This window comes from Apis cerana, linkage group LG4, assembly GCF_029169275.1.
Source record: "Apis cerana isolate GH-2021 linkage group LG4, AcerK_1.0, whole genome shotgun sequence".
Lineage (NCBI taxonomy): Eukaryota > Metazoa > Arthropoda > Insecta > Hymenoptera > Apidae > Apis > Apis cerana.
In genome coordinates this window covers 4977005-4996835 of record NC_083855.1, presented here as the reverse complement: position 1 = coordinate 4996835, position 19831 = coordinate 4977005, and the positions used below count along the sequence as shown (strand labels likewise).

At 36.3% G+C, this 19831-nt stretch overlaps 2 protein-coding genes across 2 annotated transcripts in view; both read left to right on the top strand.

Annotated features, from left to right (window-relative positions):
* Nucleotides 1–53: 53 nt before the first annotated feature.
* On the top strand, nucleotides 54–1566 carry LOC108000191 (glutathione S-transferase). The gene is made up of 4 exons (XM_062073673.1): nucleotides 54–730; nucleotides 809–976; nucleotides 1093–1238; nucleotides 1310–1566. The coding sequence occupies exons 1-4, from the start codon at nucleotides 592–594 to the stop codon at nucleotides 1475–1477; spliced, it is 621 nt and encodes a 206-aa protein (XP_061929657.1). The 5' UTR covers nucleotides 54–591; the 3' UTR covers nucleotides 1478–1566.
* Nucleotides 1567–2066: 500 nt separating this feature from the next.
* LOC107999907 (serine/threonine-protein phosphatase 2B catalytic subunit 2) overlaps nucleotides 2067–19831 on the top strand; it is a 165271-nt gene continuing 147506 nt past the window's right edge. The window contains exon 1 of the mRNA XM_062073670.1: nucleotides 2067–3078. Within this exon, the coding sequence (XP_061929654.1) occupies nucleotides 3027–3078 (52 nt within the window). The 5' untranslated portion in view covers nucleotides 2067–3026. The remainder of the gene's footprint in view (nucleotides 3079–19831) is intronic.

Below are 19831 nucleotides of genomic sequence, written 5' to 3'. Positions count from 1 at the left end.
TATAACCATAAGGATGGGTTAGATATCTTCACGTCAAGAGATATACTCTGCTTACTTCACTTTGTCCGCACAAGTCGTCTTGATATTGGAAACAAAATTTTAAAAAGTTGATTAGAAAAAAAAAATTGTTGTCGTTATTTTGTACACATTGTATAAGTTAATAAAAAGACAACTCGTGCTGAAATAATTGGTAGCTATACTATGGTAAATATATTAAAGTGAAAGTAATCAGAAAAGTGGTCATGACTTCGTAGTAGGCCAGTGAGAGCATTCACAGTATTTTATAGACAGAGAGAATGTGTTCAATGATGAGAAGGACAAGAGAAATCCAGACTATGTGGAGAGGGAAATGTATAATTCTTATATAACGTTGGGAACCGGTTAATTCACAGTGACTTACAGTGTCTTACACTCGACTGTTTGTGTCTACTCCATTCATTTTCAGAACAATAGTGTCAATAAAGGAATAATTTATCATCAAGTTTCATAAAATTTTGTGTAAAATTGAAATTAGTGATTATTAACTCAAAAAAGAAAAAAGAAAAAAAAGAAAAAAGGTTTAAAACCATTACATTTCACAGATTAACAATAATGGCGAGTTACAAATTAGTATACTTCAATGTAATGGGATTAGGAGAACCCATCAGGTTTCTTCTTAGTTATGGAGGTGTTGAATTCGAGGATGTTCGCATAACTCATTCTTCGGAAGATTGGAGCAACATGAAGCCAAGTATAACTCATTCTTTTTTTTTTATTCCATTTCGATAAAAATTTGAGAATTTCAACCTACATTTCGATGTTTTCCCAGCGACCCCGTTCGGTCAGCTGCCTACGTTGGAAATCAACGGCAAAGTTTACTCGCAAACATTACCTATTTGCCGTTACCTGGCCAAACAGTTTAATCTGCTTGGCAAAACTGATTTGGATACGTTGCAGATCGACGCGATCGCGAGCGCTCTTTACGATTTCAGATGGCGTAAATATTGATTTCGTTCCCATGCAAATTGATTCCTTCACGAACGAATATATACTAACGTGAATAATGTTTCGATTCAGCTACGTGATCGATAAATTTCCTTTTCTTCTTTCCAGTGACAATATCGTCTTATTATAGAGAATCCGATCCTGTTTTAAAAGCCAAGAAGAAAGTCGATGTAATGACAAGGGTGATACCGTTTTACTTGAATAAATTGGAGGAATTGGCAAAGAACAATGGAGGCTATTTGCATGGCGATAAGGTGAGCGTATTATTCATTATAATTGTAAATGGGTTATGAAATTCGTTGAGTTAAATTTTATTTATTTTTAGTTGAGTTATGCTGATCTGTTTTTCGTCGGCATCTCAGATTCGTTGAATACGGCTTATGAATCGGATATCACGAACGACAAGCCCTATCTAAAATCTTTGAAGCAGAAAGTATTGGCGATTCCAAATATTAAAGCTTGGGTGGAAAAAAGACCGAAATTGGAATTTTAATGATCGATATATATTTTTGATGTTTATAATGTAAAAAGTGTGTATTTGTATATTGTATAAATATAACGAAAGCTCAAATTCAAATATTAGAATTGCATTTTAATTGTTGCATAATTCAAATTTGGCGGTATTGCATATGGTCTGCTAACTTACCAGCTGTTGTTTGCACGTTTCAATGTTTAATGTTTAATGAATATACAATCATTAAATATACAATCATGATAAACTAATAATATCAATTAAAAATATATTTAAAATGCAAATGGAATAAATATTGTAACTGAAAACATTTGAAAATATTCAAAATTTTCGTTTTCGATGACTAACAAGTGGCTTAGTAATTTAGTTGAATAAGACAATCGATGAATCTGTTTTTGAATCTTTTTCTCTTCTTTATAACGGTCTTTCGGACAAGGAAATCATATCGATTGATTTTATTATTTTAAAAAAGATTGAATTTTAATTTATTTAGATATAAGATCGTCGATTGACCATGGTGGTTAGTGGCGCCTCCACTCGGTAAACGTGTGGCGGCAGCTGGTGGCGGCGCGGCCAATAAGCGCTCTCGAATGATCGCTGCGCGTGGAGGGCTGCGCGACCGTCTCCTAGCCGCGGAGCCGTCAGTGTGCGCGCCGCGGAGAGCCAGACAGACAGACATCTTGTAGTAGAATTTAGCGGCGTGGTGTTTTCGACCGTGGGTGTCGGTGTCACGGTTTCGTGTCGTGGTGCTCGTCATTACGGTGTCGTCGCCGTCGCCGTCGTCGTGATCATCATCGTCGTCTTCACCGTCGTCGTCGCCGCCGTCGTCGTCGTGATCGTTCTCCCTGTGTTCACGCCGCAATCGTGTCGTTGTCGTTGTCCTCCGCTTCGTCGACGTCGTTGCTGTCGTTAATAATCATCGTCTTACGATTGTCGTTTACCGGAGGTTTTGTCGTGCTGCTCGTGTGGTGGTACCGCGGTTGCGAGACCCCCTCGGTGCGGGCCGTGCAGCTCGCGTGGTCCAGCGATCCAGTTACTCGCCCCGCAAAAGGCGTTGGTGGTATCTTTTGTCGGGCAGAGGGAGAGAGCAAGAGAGCAAGCGAGAGAGGGAGTGAGAAAACGAGAAGAGGCATACTGTAGGTCGGTCGGTGTAGTAAATATACGGGAAGTGAGAGGAACATAGCAGAATAATTTCTCACTCTGCAAACGCCCAATGAACAACGCTTCAGAGCCACCGATGTGCCGCACCGTGCGATAACTTCCGTCACCTCTCCGACCCCCGTCTCCTCCCTCCCCTACTCCGTGCGTGTATGTGTGTGTGCCGCGCCGGGCTCTCGAGGTGAAAATACCGCCCTCTCCTTCCACCCAACCCCCCGTTGGAGAGGAACCTACCTCGCGCGAGTAACTACGGCTAGAGAAAGAAGAAAAAAACAGTGACAGAGTGACACGGTGAAAGAGTGGGAGAGAGACGATCCTGTGTGACCGGGAAGAGGAAGAGTGAAATAGAGAAGAGCGAGGAGAGAAAGAGAGCGAGAGGCCGGCGCCCACCCGTCAACTATCCTGATACAGCATGACCTCGAACAACTCGCAGAAGCTCTCCACGACGGAACGAGTGATCAAAAGTAAGCAACATAAATATTTTTCTTACAATCGCGATCGTGAAGGGTATATCATTGTACATGATATACAATGCCAGCTTGGCTTTGTACGTGTCAGTGTACGCGCGATCTTAACTTGTGTGTACGTGTGCATGGCCCTGCGGCCTCGTCTTTTCCGGCTACCTCGGTCGGTACGTCAGTTTACTCTCACATTTCTCGACTTGCATTCGTTTTCCTCCCTATCGTATTATTGGTATTATTCGGATGAATCTTATCTATCTACGTTACGATTATCTTAATTCTTCAAACAAAATGTCTTATCGTAATGTTTCGAAAACGAATGAGAAATAAATAGGCACGTCAAAACACGTCGCGTGTCGTACAGGATTGATTTTCTTCGTAGCTTCGCGGCGCCATTGCTATCGACCTGCCAGTATTCTCATTGACCCTTCGAATCATGCTTTTCCACCTTGCCGTTTTGTTTGCAGTCCCTTGTGTACGTAGAATTTTATGAATAGATTAGAAAATAGCATTCTGTTCCCAATCCATTATAATTTCTCTCGATTTATTTCTCGCGCGATAGAACCTAACCTAATTCGCGTTTTACCCATCAACCCCGCCTCCCCCGCCATCTTCTTGTCTGCAGAATCGTGCGGCTCGCGCGGTTAGCCTCGTTTCCACGAGGTCGAGGAACGGAATCGTCTCGAGGACGCGGCATGCCGCTCGAGGATTTCACGTCTGGACGTCGACGTTCGAACAGCTGACCGGCTCGCGTGTACGTGCACTAATGCGTATCCGATGTAAATACGTGTTTCGTAGCCAGGGAAGCAATCATTGGCATCAACATAGTTTTTACAAGAGCGTTAAAATAACAGATTAATTTAAGACGCATTTTTGATCGTTCATTTTTCTCAGTACCTTCACATTAGTGCAGTTTCAACCGACCTCGTTTTTATTCCGCAGAATAATTAACATCTCTGTTAGTAACCAGCAAACGCAAAAAATGCGGTCAAACGTTGCGCTATGAAACTCGTCGATATGTAGTCGTTAAGGAGCTCTCTGCAATGACCTATATTCATAACGAAAATGATATTTTTGTAAAGAATGAAAATAAGTATGTTCGATTCTTTTCATTATTCACGTTCTCACTTGTTCACTTTTCATCGGTCAGTTTATGCTTTCGCACTTTTAACCGCAGTGCGTATTGCACTCGTACAATGGCCGCTGTTGGGGTTAATTTCGTTTCCATTCTTTCGGGCACGCGTCAAATCATTGTTCGTGAGTTCCTCAATACAAGCATGTCTTTTTTAACCGAAGAAGCGTGTTGACCTACATTACTGGCGAAAAGGGGAAATTGGTTCAGGATGTACAGGTGGCACTTTAGGTCATCGACCTTTATTGCGTGGCGCCCTCCGCGTTGTTTTTCTTCCCTTCCGATTTTCAAGTTCCTTTTCTTTTTTATTCTTATTTTCTATTCTCGTTTTTCAAATTTTGCTTCGATTATTCTTTATTTTCATTCGGTAATTTCGTTAATTTTTTATATTCTGCGATTAATCCATATCGGTTCTTTCATAATATGTAAAACTTTATGATTACTTAAATATGCATCTAATATGCATTAACGTCAATGTAATTATCATCCAACATTATGTTTATTATTTCTTTTATTTTAGATTTTTGATATTTTAGAAAATTATCCTCAATTTGAATCCATAAGAATTTCATTTTGAAATATATCATTTTAATTTGTATTTTGTATGTTTATCGTGTATGGTACAAAATACAAATTGAGAATAAAAATTCTAAATTTAAATAACAGAACTCAAATCTGTTTCATTTATCTATGATTCAACGATATCAATGGGGAATTAAAATCATGATCATGATAATTAATATCTATAATTATATCATATTTTGAACTTTATCTAACTAACCATGTTCCTATCTTTGAATCATTCTTATGAATTCATTTCATTATCATATTTCGTGACCAAATTACGAATAACAATTAAACAAAATACAATCGAAGCTCTAGATATTTATCAGTGACTCACGCAATTCGATCGATCGATTACAAAAAATCTATTTAATTTATTGATTTCACTATATGCGCGTTGAATTGACAATTAGCCTGCATAAGATGAAATGGATCAAAAATAGATGTCGTCGGTCACGTGTATGACCGCGAACTATCAACTACCGAATATAACTCATTGTCGTGACGGGAATATCGTAATTTGGAGGATATCCAAGCCTCGTTGACGATTAACGATTTTTAATCGGCCTTTTGATAATCCGCTTCCCATTATTCATCCACGATTGCGCAGAGGACAATTGCATTTGCTTCTCTCTTGTTTCTTTCCATATTTTTGCGTTGTTTTATCAACTTGTTATTGATGTTTATCCAATTATCGCGAATTTTTCACGAGATTATTTGATTATCATATTGGTTAATTTACAAAATTAATTTACAATGTTATAAATTTTTACTTCTAATTTATTTCTCGTTTCAGTATTATTTTAAAGTTTTCAAAATAAATTTAAAGCAGATATAGAATTGAGAATTCGACAAGAGAGTAGGAAATATATTTTTAATAATTTTCGAGTTATCATATACGTAAAAGCTACACGCAAATAAAAGTAAAAGATTTAGATTGTTTCGTTCAATAAGAAATTTTTTATTACTGTTAACTATTTTTAATATTTCGGTGCAAATTGAAATTGCTTTTAAAAAATTTAAAAAATTCAGAAATTGAAATAAAAACATATTCGATAATTAATTAGTATTATTTATTTCGATAGGAGAAAATTATAACATGCTCGTAAATTCTTACAAAATTTAAAACGTATTTTTCTGCAATTTTCCGTTTGCAATCGCATTATTTCGTAATTATACGAATGTTTAAAATATCGTTGGAAATAGGTTTAAATTGCAATGTCTACTATCCACGATATTTAAATTAATTATCAACAAGACAAACAAATTTATTTTAACAAATAATTTTGTAGAAAATTGTAGCGCATCTATTAAATCGAATAATCTGTTTATTCCGTTATTCCTTTAATTTAATCGAATTCAATTCGTTCATCTCAGATCGAAAACATCGCGTTCCGTTTAATATTTGTTTCCTTTTCTCCTCGAATACGTTTGCATCGTATGATAGAAACGTCACGGTTCGAGGTCTACTCAGGGTTAAGTTATACGTTGACTTCCACTTCTCAGTCGTCGATCGAGCCGCGTGTGTGCCAGTTGGTATGGAAATTAGGCTTGCTACAACTGACGCATCTGTCGAGACAAACTGAAACACGAGTCATCTTCGTTTGTTATTTTCTATTTATTCATCGTATTTTTCACTTTTTTACACACGAGTTGTACATTTTAATGTACTCTCCGTTTAGGAGTGTAGTTCTCCATGTGTTGATATTTAAAATTAATGACGATTCAGGGACCCAGTGGAAAACAGGCATGTTACATGTGAATCAATTTCAATTTTTTTCTACTATTCATTTCATTTTTTTTGTTTCATCGTTAATGTAATATAATATAATAAAATGTCGATTATTCGAGTTAACTTGATAAATACTTTTGGATAAACAGATTGTTGGATAATTGATTTTGGAAATTTTATCACTTATGATAAATTTATCCTCGTGAATTATATCAGTTTTTTTAATATTTCCACTGAATTTATATTAATTCCGCCAGGATTTATATCGACAAAAATTATTGTTGATAATTAATTTTTTGAGTAGTATTTCTCTAGCTCAGATGAACTAGAAATGATATAGATGATAATTCATTTTTAGTGGATATTAGGAATGATTTTAAAGCACTTTATGCGAATGATGACAGGTTAGTGATGTAGAATAATAAATTTATATATATAGAAATGGGATTTTTGCCCAGGCCCTTGGCATCTTCGCATGAAACACGAAACTAAGAAAACAGAAGATTCTTTTGATCTGTATGTTATTATAACACCGTGATAGTACGGTTTCTTAAAGAAAAATAAAATTGTATCCTACAAGTTTACTTATAATATAAACTCATCCCGTATTCTTTTATATTAAATCAGCAGTAAAAGGATGTAAATATTGAATATGTTTGATAAAATTTCAATTTCGCAATCTGTCGAAATTAAAACATGGAAATTAAATAAATAAAGAAAAAAAAGAATCGATAGAATTCTGCACAATTGTTTCAACTCCTAATTAATTTATTTCCAAATGGAATTGTATTATAAGAAATTAAAGCATTGAAAATGAATAAATATACACAATGAGAGCACACAATTCAAAATAAAAATGAGAATAAATAATCAGAGTGCAAAAATAATTAATGTAAATTAACAGCGAATAAGAAAAGAGAATCGCGGTGGAACAGTACTAAATATTATTTTAAAAATTGACGACAACCCTCCCTATCACGCCGCAACATCAATTTACATCGGCTCAACCACTTTCTCCCCGTTGGACAATTACCGAATTTAAAAAGCATCGCGTTACACGGCTCTCCCATTACCGAGCTAATATTTTTCCAGTCTAATTGCGCCTCCAGTCGGCTACCAACTCCCCCATCAAGCCCCTCTTGAATCGTACCGAAGAAATTTACACGAAAACAGGAACGAACCCATTCTCGACGCGTGCCCTTCGACGATTGCCTCGACAATTGCCCCTCTCCACGAATTATCGAACTCTAATTTTGGGCGTGACGCGTCGATTATCGAAACTATGGGATTGGTTCGTTTCGTTCGATTCGGATTTTTCAGGGTCAATGTGAAATCAACAATGAAATTGTGATTTCGATTGATGGAATTTCTAACGAAGGGAATTAAGAAGGATTAAATTTATGTTGCAAATAGTTATTGCTTTTTTTTTAAGCGATTATTTTGAACTTGAATTTTTTTCAGAAAAAAAAAAAAAAAGAAAATGACTTTCGTGCATAATTTTTGTCACGACATGTATTATTCGATCAGCGATGATTATTTTAAATTGAACGTCAAAGAGGTTGCTAGTGAATAATCGTATTAAAGAAGAATGGAAAGGATTAAAGTTGGTTATATTTCCCCTTTTACAAATCGGAATAATAAAATCGTAAATATAAATGGAATGGAATAATTGAATTTTATTTATTCTATCTTGGAAAGAAATATTTATAATTGGAACGAAAATAATGAAACGGTTCAAAGTTCCTTGGACATCAACTTGGTAAAATTAGAATTCCTTCCAGTTTCTCTTTCAAAGAAAAGGAACACGTTGATAATTATATATTTTATTTCAATGCAGTTTAAGCCTTTCAAGTGCAATGGACGTCAGTTGACGAGCTTTAGAGCGTTTTGAAATGTATCTAATAATTTATAATGAAATCAAAGAGTTTACAGCAGGACCTGTTATTAACAATATTATGCAAACTCGATTGCAAGATAATCATTCAACTCGTGCATAGATTACATCGACTTCTTATCCTTTTTTATCTTTGGAACGAGGAAAAATCCAAGAGGGAAGAAAATTATAAGACATTTAGATCATTATCTGCGAATAGTTGTCGATTTTCTTTAAATTCTTTTTTAATTAAAATCGGTTATGTCCTCTGCTTTCTTCCATTCAATGAATATGAATTTTTTTTTTCTTCATAATATTGCTAACTATTTTTCAAATTAGGCCATACTGTTATCATAATGTTCTTTGTTATTTAAATTTCACAATTGTGCGACTTGTGGCTCGCCTGCAACAATAATTTAATTGTTTCTAGCTTGTTCTTATCCACACCTCGTAAACTTCGGTTAGCTTAGGTTGGGTTATTATAGATGAAAAGTTACGTTATAAATTTAAGTGGCTTGGCAAGATGAATATTCAAAAGCACTTAATGATTTTACGATTCTTTAGCTTTATTCGTAGAACGAGACAAAAGATATTTCAAAGAACTTTTTGCCTCGTATCTCATATATCTCTTCTTTGTTTTCAAAATGACGCATTTAAAATGAGAAAATGCAAATATCTTTGAATTAGAACTTTTAGTTATTTTAATCGAATTTAATTGAAAGGAATAATATAAAAGAGTATTATTTTTTTTAATTCTTGATATACCATAATATATATTCTTTCTCTCAGAAACTTCGTATTACATAAAAATAATACAAAATATAACAAATCAACTTAATATTTCATCGTTGTTAACGCGAAGAATGTCTTCTTCGATCCATTTCTTCGAGGTGCAGAATATTTTTGATAATTTCACGATTCGTGAAATCTGGGCCCTGATAATAAAGCTCACGTTCAATCGTTCTTTTGTGCCGAGAAAAATTGCATCCCTCCTCCTCCTCCTGTACGATATTCTTGGCCCGATGCATTCTGATTGCATTAAATATGCAGAGTGTACGTGTACGCCGCTCCTTCTTTCTCTCTTTCCCACCCTGTCTTCTTCGATCGTTTCCACCCCCTCCTTCCATCCCCATCGTGCCCACGTCTCAGGGATTCTCGTTTCATGCTTTCTTCCGGTTCTCTGGAAGAACTCTATAAATAACGAAGAAACGGTTCGAGTACAAATTACTCTTTATGGAAATTGACTTCATCCGTTGCCGTTTACCTTTCTCCCTTTTGTCTTCTACACCTTTGACCTCTCCTTGCGTTTCCTTTCCTTAAAATATCGAATCGCCCAAGAGAAGCGTTCGATTGAAAGAAATTCTCGATAGTGTGGGTGGCTCACTGCCCCTCTCCTCCTTCTTCTCTGTTTCGTTTTATCTTTTGTCTTTATCTCGGTTAATAATTCGCCTGATATTCACGCAAGTCAATGCACATTTTAGATGTTATAAACGGGGGAAGTTTCGAAAGGAAGTTGTTCTTCTATTCATCATCCAAGGAAATGAGGCTTGAGCTAGAGAATAAAATAAAAAAAAAAATCGGAAAAGCAGTAGCGCCATTAACTGTTAGTGTTATGAATTTTGGAAATTTTACTTAGAATATGTAGTTGTTGATCAATTTTATCGAATTTAACCCCTTGCGGACGAATGTTCAAAAAGGAATTAAATAAAATTAATTTTAAATTTAATTTTAATACGTGTCCATTTTCAATTTTAATAAAGCATTTAGATCTCCTGCTCGTCCGCAAATGGTATTCTTAAGAAAAGAATAGGATCAGGATCTCTTCATATTTTATCTTTATTTGAAAACAATGCATAAATACATTATAAAACAAAAAGCTGAAAGAGAGGCGAGAAATAAACAGAGCGAGGGTTCAATTGAAGGCAACTGGCAATGATCGAGAACTCGTGATCGCGAAAGTGATAAATGAATCACGCCGCGGCGGTGTAATCGTCCGATTTCAAAACGGCGCGCGATAGTCGCATCGTAGCCGGCGCGATCTCGCCCGTTTCCGCTTCGGATATCGCGTTAAACATCGTGCCGCTGCCCCGCCCAGCGTTAATCCAAGGATTTGCATCATGGCCCCCCTCCCCGCCCTCTCCACTGTTGTGCGTTATTTATTAAAGGCTAAACTATGCCCCCGCGTGTCTCATTATTTGCCAACGGTGGCCGATCTATAAATATTTTCATAGCGGTTCATAATGCCTGGCTACGTAATCTATTTTCGTCCGCTCGAGCGAGTTGCCGATCGTTCTCTCGACACGATATGATACAAAAGGGAGGCACCTTGATACGTGGACCACGTGGTGACGACGACGACGACGACGACGACGATGATGATGATGACGGCGATGACTCGTCGCTTTTTGGACGATCTCGCTTCGCGTCTCGTGCGAGATGCGTGCGATTTGGATGATGATAGTGTGCTAACTTTTCGTTTCGTTTAATTTTAGACCATTCTTTAGTTTGCCGGGCGTTTTTTTTCTTTTTAGATCTCGATCCATTCGGAATAGTTCGTGATGAGTTGGTTTTTTTTTTTTATATAAGCATAGAGGTCAATTTTCAATTTGATTTAGTTTCAATTAATAAGGAGATATTAAGTGGGTGATATTGTTCTTTGAATATTTATTCGATTAATTTTTGCTCGATTTTCAATCAGCTTTTAAGCAATAATTTAAGTTTCTTGAGGTTTTTCGAGGTTTATCGTGTGATTTAAGTATGATAAGTGATAATGGTTTAATTTATCATGGTATTTGATTAATTTTTGTTAGTCTTTAAACGATTTTTTGAGAAATTGTGTATAGGAAAACTTTTTTAATAATACGGAGTTTAGATTTCTTTTCTGATATTATATCAAAGTATAACCCTATTACCCGGTATTCAAGTTTTGGTAACTTATATTTTTTTTATCACCCAAAGTTAGATTGTATCTTAGGGAAGTATCGCGGAGAACGTAAATATCTAAATTCGCGTAAATTCACGTGTCATAAAAATAATTGAAAAATTATTAAATAGACGAAAAATTCTATAATAAATCTTTATCGAAGGTTTAGGTATTGAAATATAGGATAGAAAATGTCAAGGGTCTCTAAATACGCGCTTCGTGATCAGATTAAAAGTTCAAAGGACAAACTTTCTTTTTTTCCTCGAAATATTTGAGAAAAAAGAGAGAGAAGATTTCGTCCCTTGGATGACCATGAAAAGAATGGATAAAAATTCAGTTCTTATTTGTTCTTGTTATTATTGTTTTCTCTTATTATTATGTAAATAAATTCTATCCTCTTATCGATCATTCTTCTCCGATTAATTCATTTCACTTTGAAATTTTTTTAAATTTTATATTCCACTTAGATATTTAAATTCTTAAAAATTTAAATATTTAAATCTTTCTCTCTCTCTCTCTTTTTTCGTATCACAGAAATAATATTAAAAAAATTGTAAAAAAAAATCTAAAAATAAGGATGCTATTTTGATTTACTCATGTATTATCGTTATTATAATTTAATCCTTTATCACGGTATATAATTTCGCAAAAATTCGTAAAATCAAGAAATCGTAAAATATAAACAAGCATAAAGACGCATAAAAATAATCGCATAATGGTTAATCATTAACATCGATCAATTTATATTAATTATCGTAGAATCTCTCCGAAATTATATTCTTGTAAATGTATCTACATGATTCTCTGATAAAAAAAAAGAGAGAGAGAGAGAAAAAAAGAGAGATTAACTTATACACACAGAAATTGAGAATTTCTCGCGCGTATTACGTTAATTATGTTTGATGGTGGCACGTGTTTACCACCTACGTCGTATCTGATAACATCGCGATGTTATTCAAGATAATGACATAGGAAAATGTGTCGTAACATTTGTGACCCAATTTCTGTCAAACCCGAGTTTCTATTGCTTCCAACATTAATCTTCTTCCTCTTTTTATTATTATTATTATTATTATTATTATTATTATTATTCCTTTGGATTTAGAGAGAATTTTTTTTTTTTGGATAAAATCGATTAGACAAATCGATTCGTTTTATTCATAAAAGTTTTTGTACCAGTTTTGCTCGTGCATCTGGATAAATCCGAATTTTTATATCATCTTTGTCCGGATAGAATAAAATGTCAGAATTGTTGAATAAGAGGAAAGAATGAAGATCGTAGGTAGGTGGAACGATATATTCTTGGCGAATCTTTGTTTAAAATAACGGGTATAAAGTAGGAGCCACTGTTCGATCCACAGTTTTTACACGAATCGCATTGTATTCTGACACAGAACATCGTTGTCCATCGATTTGTTGCGATTACATATTGAGATTTGCATATCGGTATCGTTACGTTTAATAATCGAAAGAAATTTTATACATTATGTATCGAGATTATTCGATTCGAATAAAATTTCGTCCTATTTTCTTTTATTCGCCATTGTTATTTCATGTTATATGATTATTTCAAAGACAGATTATTTTAATACTTGTTATCTTATTTCACACTTGGTTGTGATTTCTATTCTAGAAAAAATATAAAGTTGTTTTTTCCATTGTGAAATAATGGGATTTCTATTTTCAAAATCTATTTTTCTATTTTGTCTTGGTCTACATAAATTTTTTTTCTTTTTTTTTTTTAAACACATGTATTTCTCGATTTCTCGATTTTTCATACAAAAAGAAATAAACGATCAAGCAAATCTTAAATAAGATTTCAAAATTTATTCGCAAATACCTTCGTTCTATTTAAGATAATTTTAAGAGAGCCATCCAAAAAAAAAATATTTCTTTTTTCAATCCCATTTATCATCAACCACTTTCCCCCCCTCCATAATAACTCGACTTTTTAAGAAGCAGGGGGAGGGGGAAATTGGCGCGAAGTATAAACTCGATGTAGCCTATTATCGTTTACAAACGATCTCCACGACTTAATGGACGACCTTAATATTTACGAGAAAATCGGTTGAGCAGTGACGTGAACACCCTGTAGACGGCTGTATAACCGGGCCCCGTGCCGGCTCGTGGCTCACGGCTGGGTGGAGTGTAATAATAGACACAAACTCATTTTGGCCGGTCGGCCAACTACATTTGGCTCGACCATCGTCCACTGTTCCTTCGTTCGATGCCGGGCCGGCGAAATTTTTGTTGACTTTACGAAAGAACAAATAAACAGGGGCCCTCTTCTCCTGTTCTCGCTCGCTTCTCTTAACTCCTCTCCCCCTTCATTTTCGACCCTTGACAATCTTTTGATCGGTTTGGGATTCGATTTTTTTCTTCGATCGAAAGAGATCGGATTCGAGTGGAGAGGGATTCTCGATAAATTTCGTGCTTCCGCTGTTTCTCTCCGTGTTTCTCTCCTGCTTGCAGTGTGAAATTCGTGATCGATGTTTCATTTGTGTTGAATAGAAAAATATACGTTTAGCTATTGCGCCTTTTTTTTTGAATATGGTATAATAAAGGGGATAGATGAAAAGAAGTTAAATCGCGTAGCTGGTTGTTTATTTGGATGATGGATCGACAAAATTGGTTTTCTTTATCGAGAAGATTTTGCAATCGTCATTTGCGCGCAGTGAATTTTCCTATCTATAGAATTCTTAAAGTGTTGGTAGATTAGCAGCAGATCAAAACTGAATAATCTCTTTTCACTCGTCATCCAAATTTCTATATTGCGTTCTCTTTCATTATCGCGAACGTAATGCCAGATCGTGTTGTTACCTTGGCGGATAAACATTCGTTAATATTGACGTATTAAGAGTCGTCTCGAAACGAGATAGATATACGGTTCAAGGAAATACGAAATTAAATTCGCGGAAATTTGCGGAACCGTCTGGAAAGATGTTGGCTAGGGGAAAAGAATGCGATTGGCGGTTCGAGAGTGCTCTTCTTCCGCCTTAAGAGTCTCGTACCGTGATCGAGATTAACCCTGAAATCGAGGATTCTTGGCTGTATGCATAGGTGGATGGATTCCTCTTGCTGTCTCTTAAAGGATGAAGCTATATGAAGGTTGTGTAATATATTTGTTCGCGTCGATGATTAAAAAAGGTTTTGTTGCCCGATGTTTGATGGAAGTGGTTTTTTTTATTGTGAATTTTTATCACCTAACCACAGGATTGATAATAAAAATTATTGCGCTCGATTGAATTAATTGAAAACATTCGTATTCAGGAAAAGAAATTTTTATCTATATATATATTTTTTCTTTTTTGCATATAAAGATATTTAATAAAGAAAAAATTGGAGTGATAAAAAATAACTTTTCTCTATATCTTTATTTATTAAGTTATTAATTAGAGAAGAAAGGAGAATTATATCATAAGAGAAGATGAAATTACACGGTTTATTATTATGATAACGTTTATATTCTTTTTATATTCAGGCCTCAATTTTCTTTTATTTCCTTTCTTTATTATATTATTCTTTGAATTCATAATCGAGGGAAAAATGTGTAACGTGGACTTGGTTTTTCTTAATTATTTTCCATGCGAAATGGAATTCTTCATTGATGAAAACGATGTATATACGTGTATTTTTTTTCGTGCTTTTTTTCATATTATTCTTTTTATCTCGACACGAACACGAAATAAATTATTCCTTGTGACGAGTTTTCTTAATAGAATAATTTCACGACGAATCCTGAGATTATCTCTGGAAAAGTCGAAATTGAAACGGTTACAAAGATGGAGGCTGATAGTTGTTGCAATTGTTCGGGAATCCGTTAATTCATTGAAATTCTGAATACGTACTAATGTATTGTTCGGTGTAATTCACAGCCGTTAACTTCTATGCGTAGTTTACGCTACGAAGATTATCGAACCATTGACTAAATAGTCTTTGTGGAAGTCTTAGAAATTCGCACGAAACGGTGCTCTGTAACGCTTCCGTTAAAGATAACTACGATCCATTCTATGTTCACCCAGAGAGCGTATCGCAGAAGATAGATTTTTAATTTGATAAAAAATTGAAATTAAACGAAGAATCGCGTGTCGAGGAAAAAAGAAACGATTATAATAATCGATTGTTTTAATCGCGACGAGATAAGCAAGATAATGCATTGTATTTTTAATTTTATTGCGTGAGACCAATCGGCAATTTTCATCGATCATCGTAAGTTAAGTTCGGTTTTGGCGCTAAATTCAATGCAATGATAAGTAATGCATGTTATAATCTTTTTGAGCGAATAAAAAAGGCGATTTTTTGAGCTTCCATCAATCCTTTTGGGATTATAGGAATATTAAACGTGTTTACGATGATTTTATATTTATTTCTCTTTATTTATTTATTTATGAAAATAGCTTAAATCGCGAATCCATTCAAAAACACGCAGTTTTGAAAGAAAATTAGAATTTCTAACGATATATACATCTTGAATACTTAATAATTGGTGCTTTTGGGTAAAGGTAGTTTAGAGAAGATCCTTCAAGATTCGTAAAGTCTCCCGACACATTCGAGACTTTCGAAACTTGCCACGAGGTCCAAGTTCGTTAAGCCTATTAAGTCTTTTGAAATTTCAAAAGAACCCCGAGAGACCTTCTTGCTGATTCGTTACAATATTCGAAATCGAGGGAAAACTTTTCCCACCCGTGCAAAATTGTGTTTCTCGTACGAATGCATAATCAATCTTTACGAGGATCAACTAACCACTCGAATAATAACATTTCAACTTCAAAAAATATATATTTCAAATAAATATCACGTGCAAAAGTTTCAAAAATTCAAGAAGGTCGATCGACGCTGGTTTCAACCCCCATTCAACTTCCATTTTTCCAACGAGATAAAAAAAAAAAGAAAAAAATTTTTTTAAAATCGAAGCACTTAAAAATCTTTATCACGCGAACGGAATTCCATCCACGGGATTCTCCAAAGGATTACCATGCTTCAAAGAACTTCAATCATAGCCAGCAGAAAATTGACAAAGCCTAAAATTGAAAAAAATGTTAAAAATCTCCTTTTGTAGTTATTATCGAATATACTACAGATGATTCTGATTCTTTTACCCCGCGTTATCAATTCCTTTCCTTCCCAAAGGAAGTGTTGCGATCGAATAACTCGGTTAACAAAACGAGCGGCGGCGGCGGCACACGAGCACAAAAGGATCGCGTGTATCGCGGCCGGCCGAATAAATCGGGGGAGGAAGGGAGGGGGTTCTGGTGGGCGGACAGGAAATTAAAACCCTCAATTAGCGCAACCTTGTAACCTTGTCAGCGAGTTCCTGCCGCCTCGAGAATCGATACGGCCCCTCTATAGATGCGCGAGTACCTTGTCAGATCCCGTTAGCGGTATCTGGGAGGGGTGGTGAGACGGGTGGTTGGAATCGACTTTTCGATTTAACCACGTTGCATCGCTATCTTCCAATCGTTTCAGGAAGACAATTATTTAACAGTGCTCGGAGAAAAATGTCTCCTTCCAAAACCCCTCCCTCCTTTCTCAACCCCCTCTCTCCCTCCCCGGCCGACAAACTGGAACGTCGAACGCCGATTTAACGAGCTCAACTGCTCGTTCGAACAATTAAGAGAGAGAGAGATTCTTCTTCTTCTTCTTCTTCTTCTTCCTTCTCGTGCCCGCTTTTTTATTACTCCGCTCCAATTTCTTTTTAAGCTGCAAAGGTATCTCAGATGTCCGGTATTGGTGAATGGAAATTATCAGACTCGTCGGTTCTCTCCTCTTTTGTATTTAAACACTCTTTTATTCGTGAAATTAATTTTCGTTTTTCGCGATATATATATATATTTGAATAAGGATGATTCTAAGAATACGTTGAACTTAATTTTTATGTTCGTAAATTTTTGTCTAAAAGAACAATCTGTCGATTTATCCTTAACTCGATGAATTATCAAGAAACAAGTGTATCTTACTGCCCAGATTTGTCCTTCAATTTGTTATTACGTCGTCCACTTACGAGACAAGAAGAGTGTGCACGTGGTTTGAGCCACCCCTATTCACAAATGGTCGATAAGAAAACTCGGGGGTGAAATTAGTCGGGCTAATTGTATCTCGAGGACATATGTGTCAACGTTTTTTTGGATTGATTAGGGGAAATGGCGGTAATAAGAAGATCAGTTTAGTTTTTGCGGGAAGATAAATGGTCCAGGTGATAAATTAAACTGCAGAAACCGCTTTAAACCTGTATATGGTTTCGCAACGATGAAAGAGTTAATAGCTCGCACGATGGCTTCCTTCTTTCAATGTCGTTCTTTTTTTTTTCTTTTCAACGTCATCGAATTCAACTTTCAAACGTGCAATGATAATTTATCACGTTACATAATTAAATATTACTCAATACAATTACAAATTTTATTCGTTCGTGATATGATTTATGATATGATCTTTGCAAAAAAAAAATTGCTATCCCTCTGTATCTACATTTATACAAATCTTAACGATATTAATTACAATTAATTCAACTCGGAAACTAGGATAAATAAATAAAAAAACGTGCGCGATTTCAAAAGTGTCTATCCATTAGTGAGAGAGGGTTGAATGAGCATAATGAATTCACGGATTCTCACGGATGGATTTCCTAAGTTGGAGAAATTTCAGGTTCACGAAGGAGCGGCGACTAATCTTCGGCGACCTCGCGCGACCCTCGCGCGGAAGGTCGTACCTTCATTTAGCATGGCGTAGCTCGCAATGAAACCAGGCCATCGACGAAGGGCGCACGAATTCATTACGTGGCCCGCTTTTCGAAACCCAACGGAATATATCTGATCGAACTCGCCTTCTTCTCGTCCCGCCCTCGCTTTTAATCTTACCCCCCTCGAAACCGCGGGGTTGCGCTTCTCGTTTCTCTTTTTTCCCCCCGCAATGATCGATACGAAAAATTGGTGGAATCCCTCGAAAATTGGAGACCCCTTTATTGGATTAACGGCGATCTAAGAAGATTAAAGATCTGTATTACGTTGTCGTGCTGATAATACTCGAGATATCTTACGTTTTAAATATTTGGAAAATCGAGAGAGCACAAGTTAATTTCTGTTTTTTCAATTGCTTGCATGGATTTGAAAGAATATAAATAACTAAAAATTTATTATAAACGAAGGACGAATTATAAAATATACATAAATTCTGTTTGATAAAAAATCATTTATAGAAGAGTTTATTTATAAAAAAAACTTGAATTGTCCAACGACGATCAACATATAAACGAAAAAAGGACGACGGTATCCATGGAAGGATACCGGAAGCTATCTCTCCGACAATAATCGTTATCCTTCTTCCTGGAGCTCGTCGTGTGCCAGGATAACGGCCCATCGTATTCACGCATCAACAGGTGAACGATCGCCCTTCAGTTCGTATTCCATTCTAATTCAACCCTCCCTAAAACAAATAACATCTCCTGTGAGAAACGCGAAAAGAAAAAAAAAAAGAAAAAAAAGAGAGGGAAAAAATTCCTCGTATCCTCTCATTAATCTAATTCTACATCTCTCCGAAAACCTCCATCTAGAGAAAAACAAAAGAGAGAGAGAGAGAAAGAGAGAGAGAGAGAGAGAGAGACAAGAACAAGCAGAAAAAGCAACGACACGTAGAAAGATGCCAGAACAACAGCGGTCGAGAGGGAAGAGAGGAAGAGGGAGAGACAGAGACGAGGCGAGGGCGAAGCAAGGGGTGAAGAGAGAGAAAGAGAGAGGCGGGGCACCGTGGCCAGATCAATACACACGGCCAACCCCGTAGTAACGCATGGAATACCTTATTCATAACATACCGCCGTGTCCGGTGTTTTCTTTCAACCCCCTACCCTCTTCTACAAGTATCTTTCAGGTTGTGTGGTCAGCCTGTATTTACATGCAGCTTGGAAAAGACCGAGAGGGGGTTAAAAGAGATCCTCGTACAATGGAGACTCTGCGGGGGATTACCGCCTATCCCTACACTGTCTCTCTTTCTCTTTCTCTTTCTTCTCGTTTTCTATTTCTCCTCTCCGTTTAAGGCTTGGCTTAACCCGCCACGATCTGGGGAAATGTCGAGGTTGCTGCCGCGTTGGAAGGCCACACACGAGTCAAAAGGGAGAAAAACAGAGAGGAAGAGAGAGAAAAGGATGAAGAAGATCCGCTCGTGTGTATTGTACATTGATCCTACGTGCCCCCTTTCACGAGTTCGATTTATAATAGGGGGGGAAGGGCACGAACGACCCGTCAAGACCGAGCATTGGTAGATTGATTCTCTGCGGTCCCAGTCGCGGTTAGGATTTGTTCGAGGACCGTGATTAACTATCGACTGGCTTGCACTTAGGATTGTCGACAAGGTAAAATTTAGAAAATCGTTGAATCTTTGAGGGTGGAGTAGGAGGATGCAGGGTTGAGACTGTACGGGTGATGATTGAGATATTGGTTTGACTTTTGAGGCCGTTTGTGAATCGATTTTTCTCTTCACGCTGTGTTGTAGACGGTTCTTTTGAAAGTGTGCCTCCTTTCAAAGAGATTTTACTCTTTGATG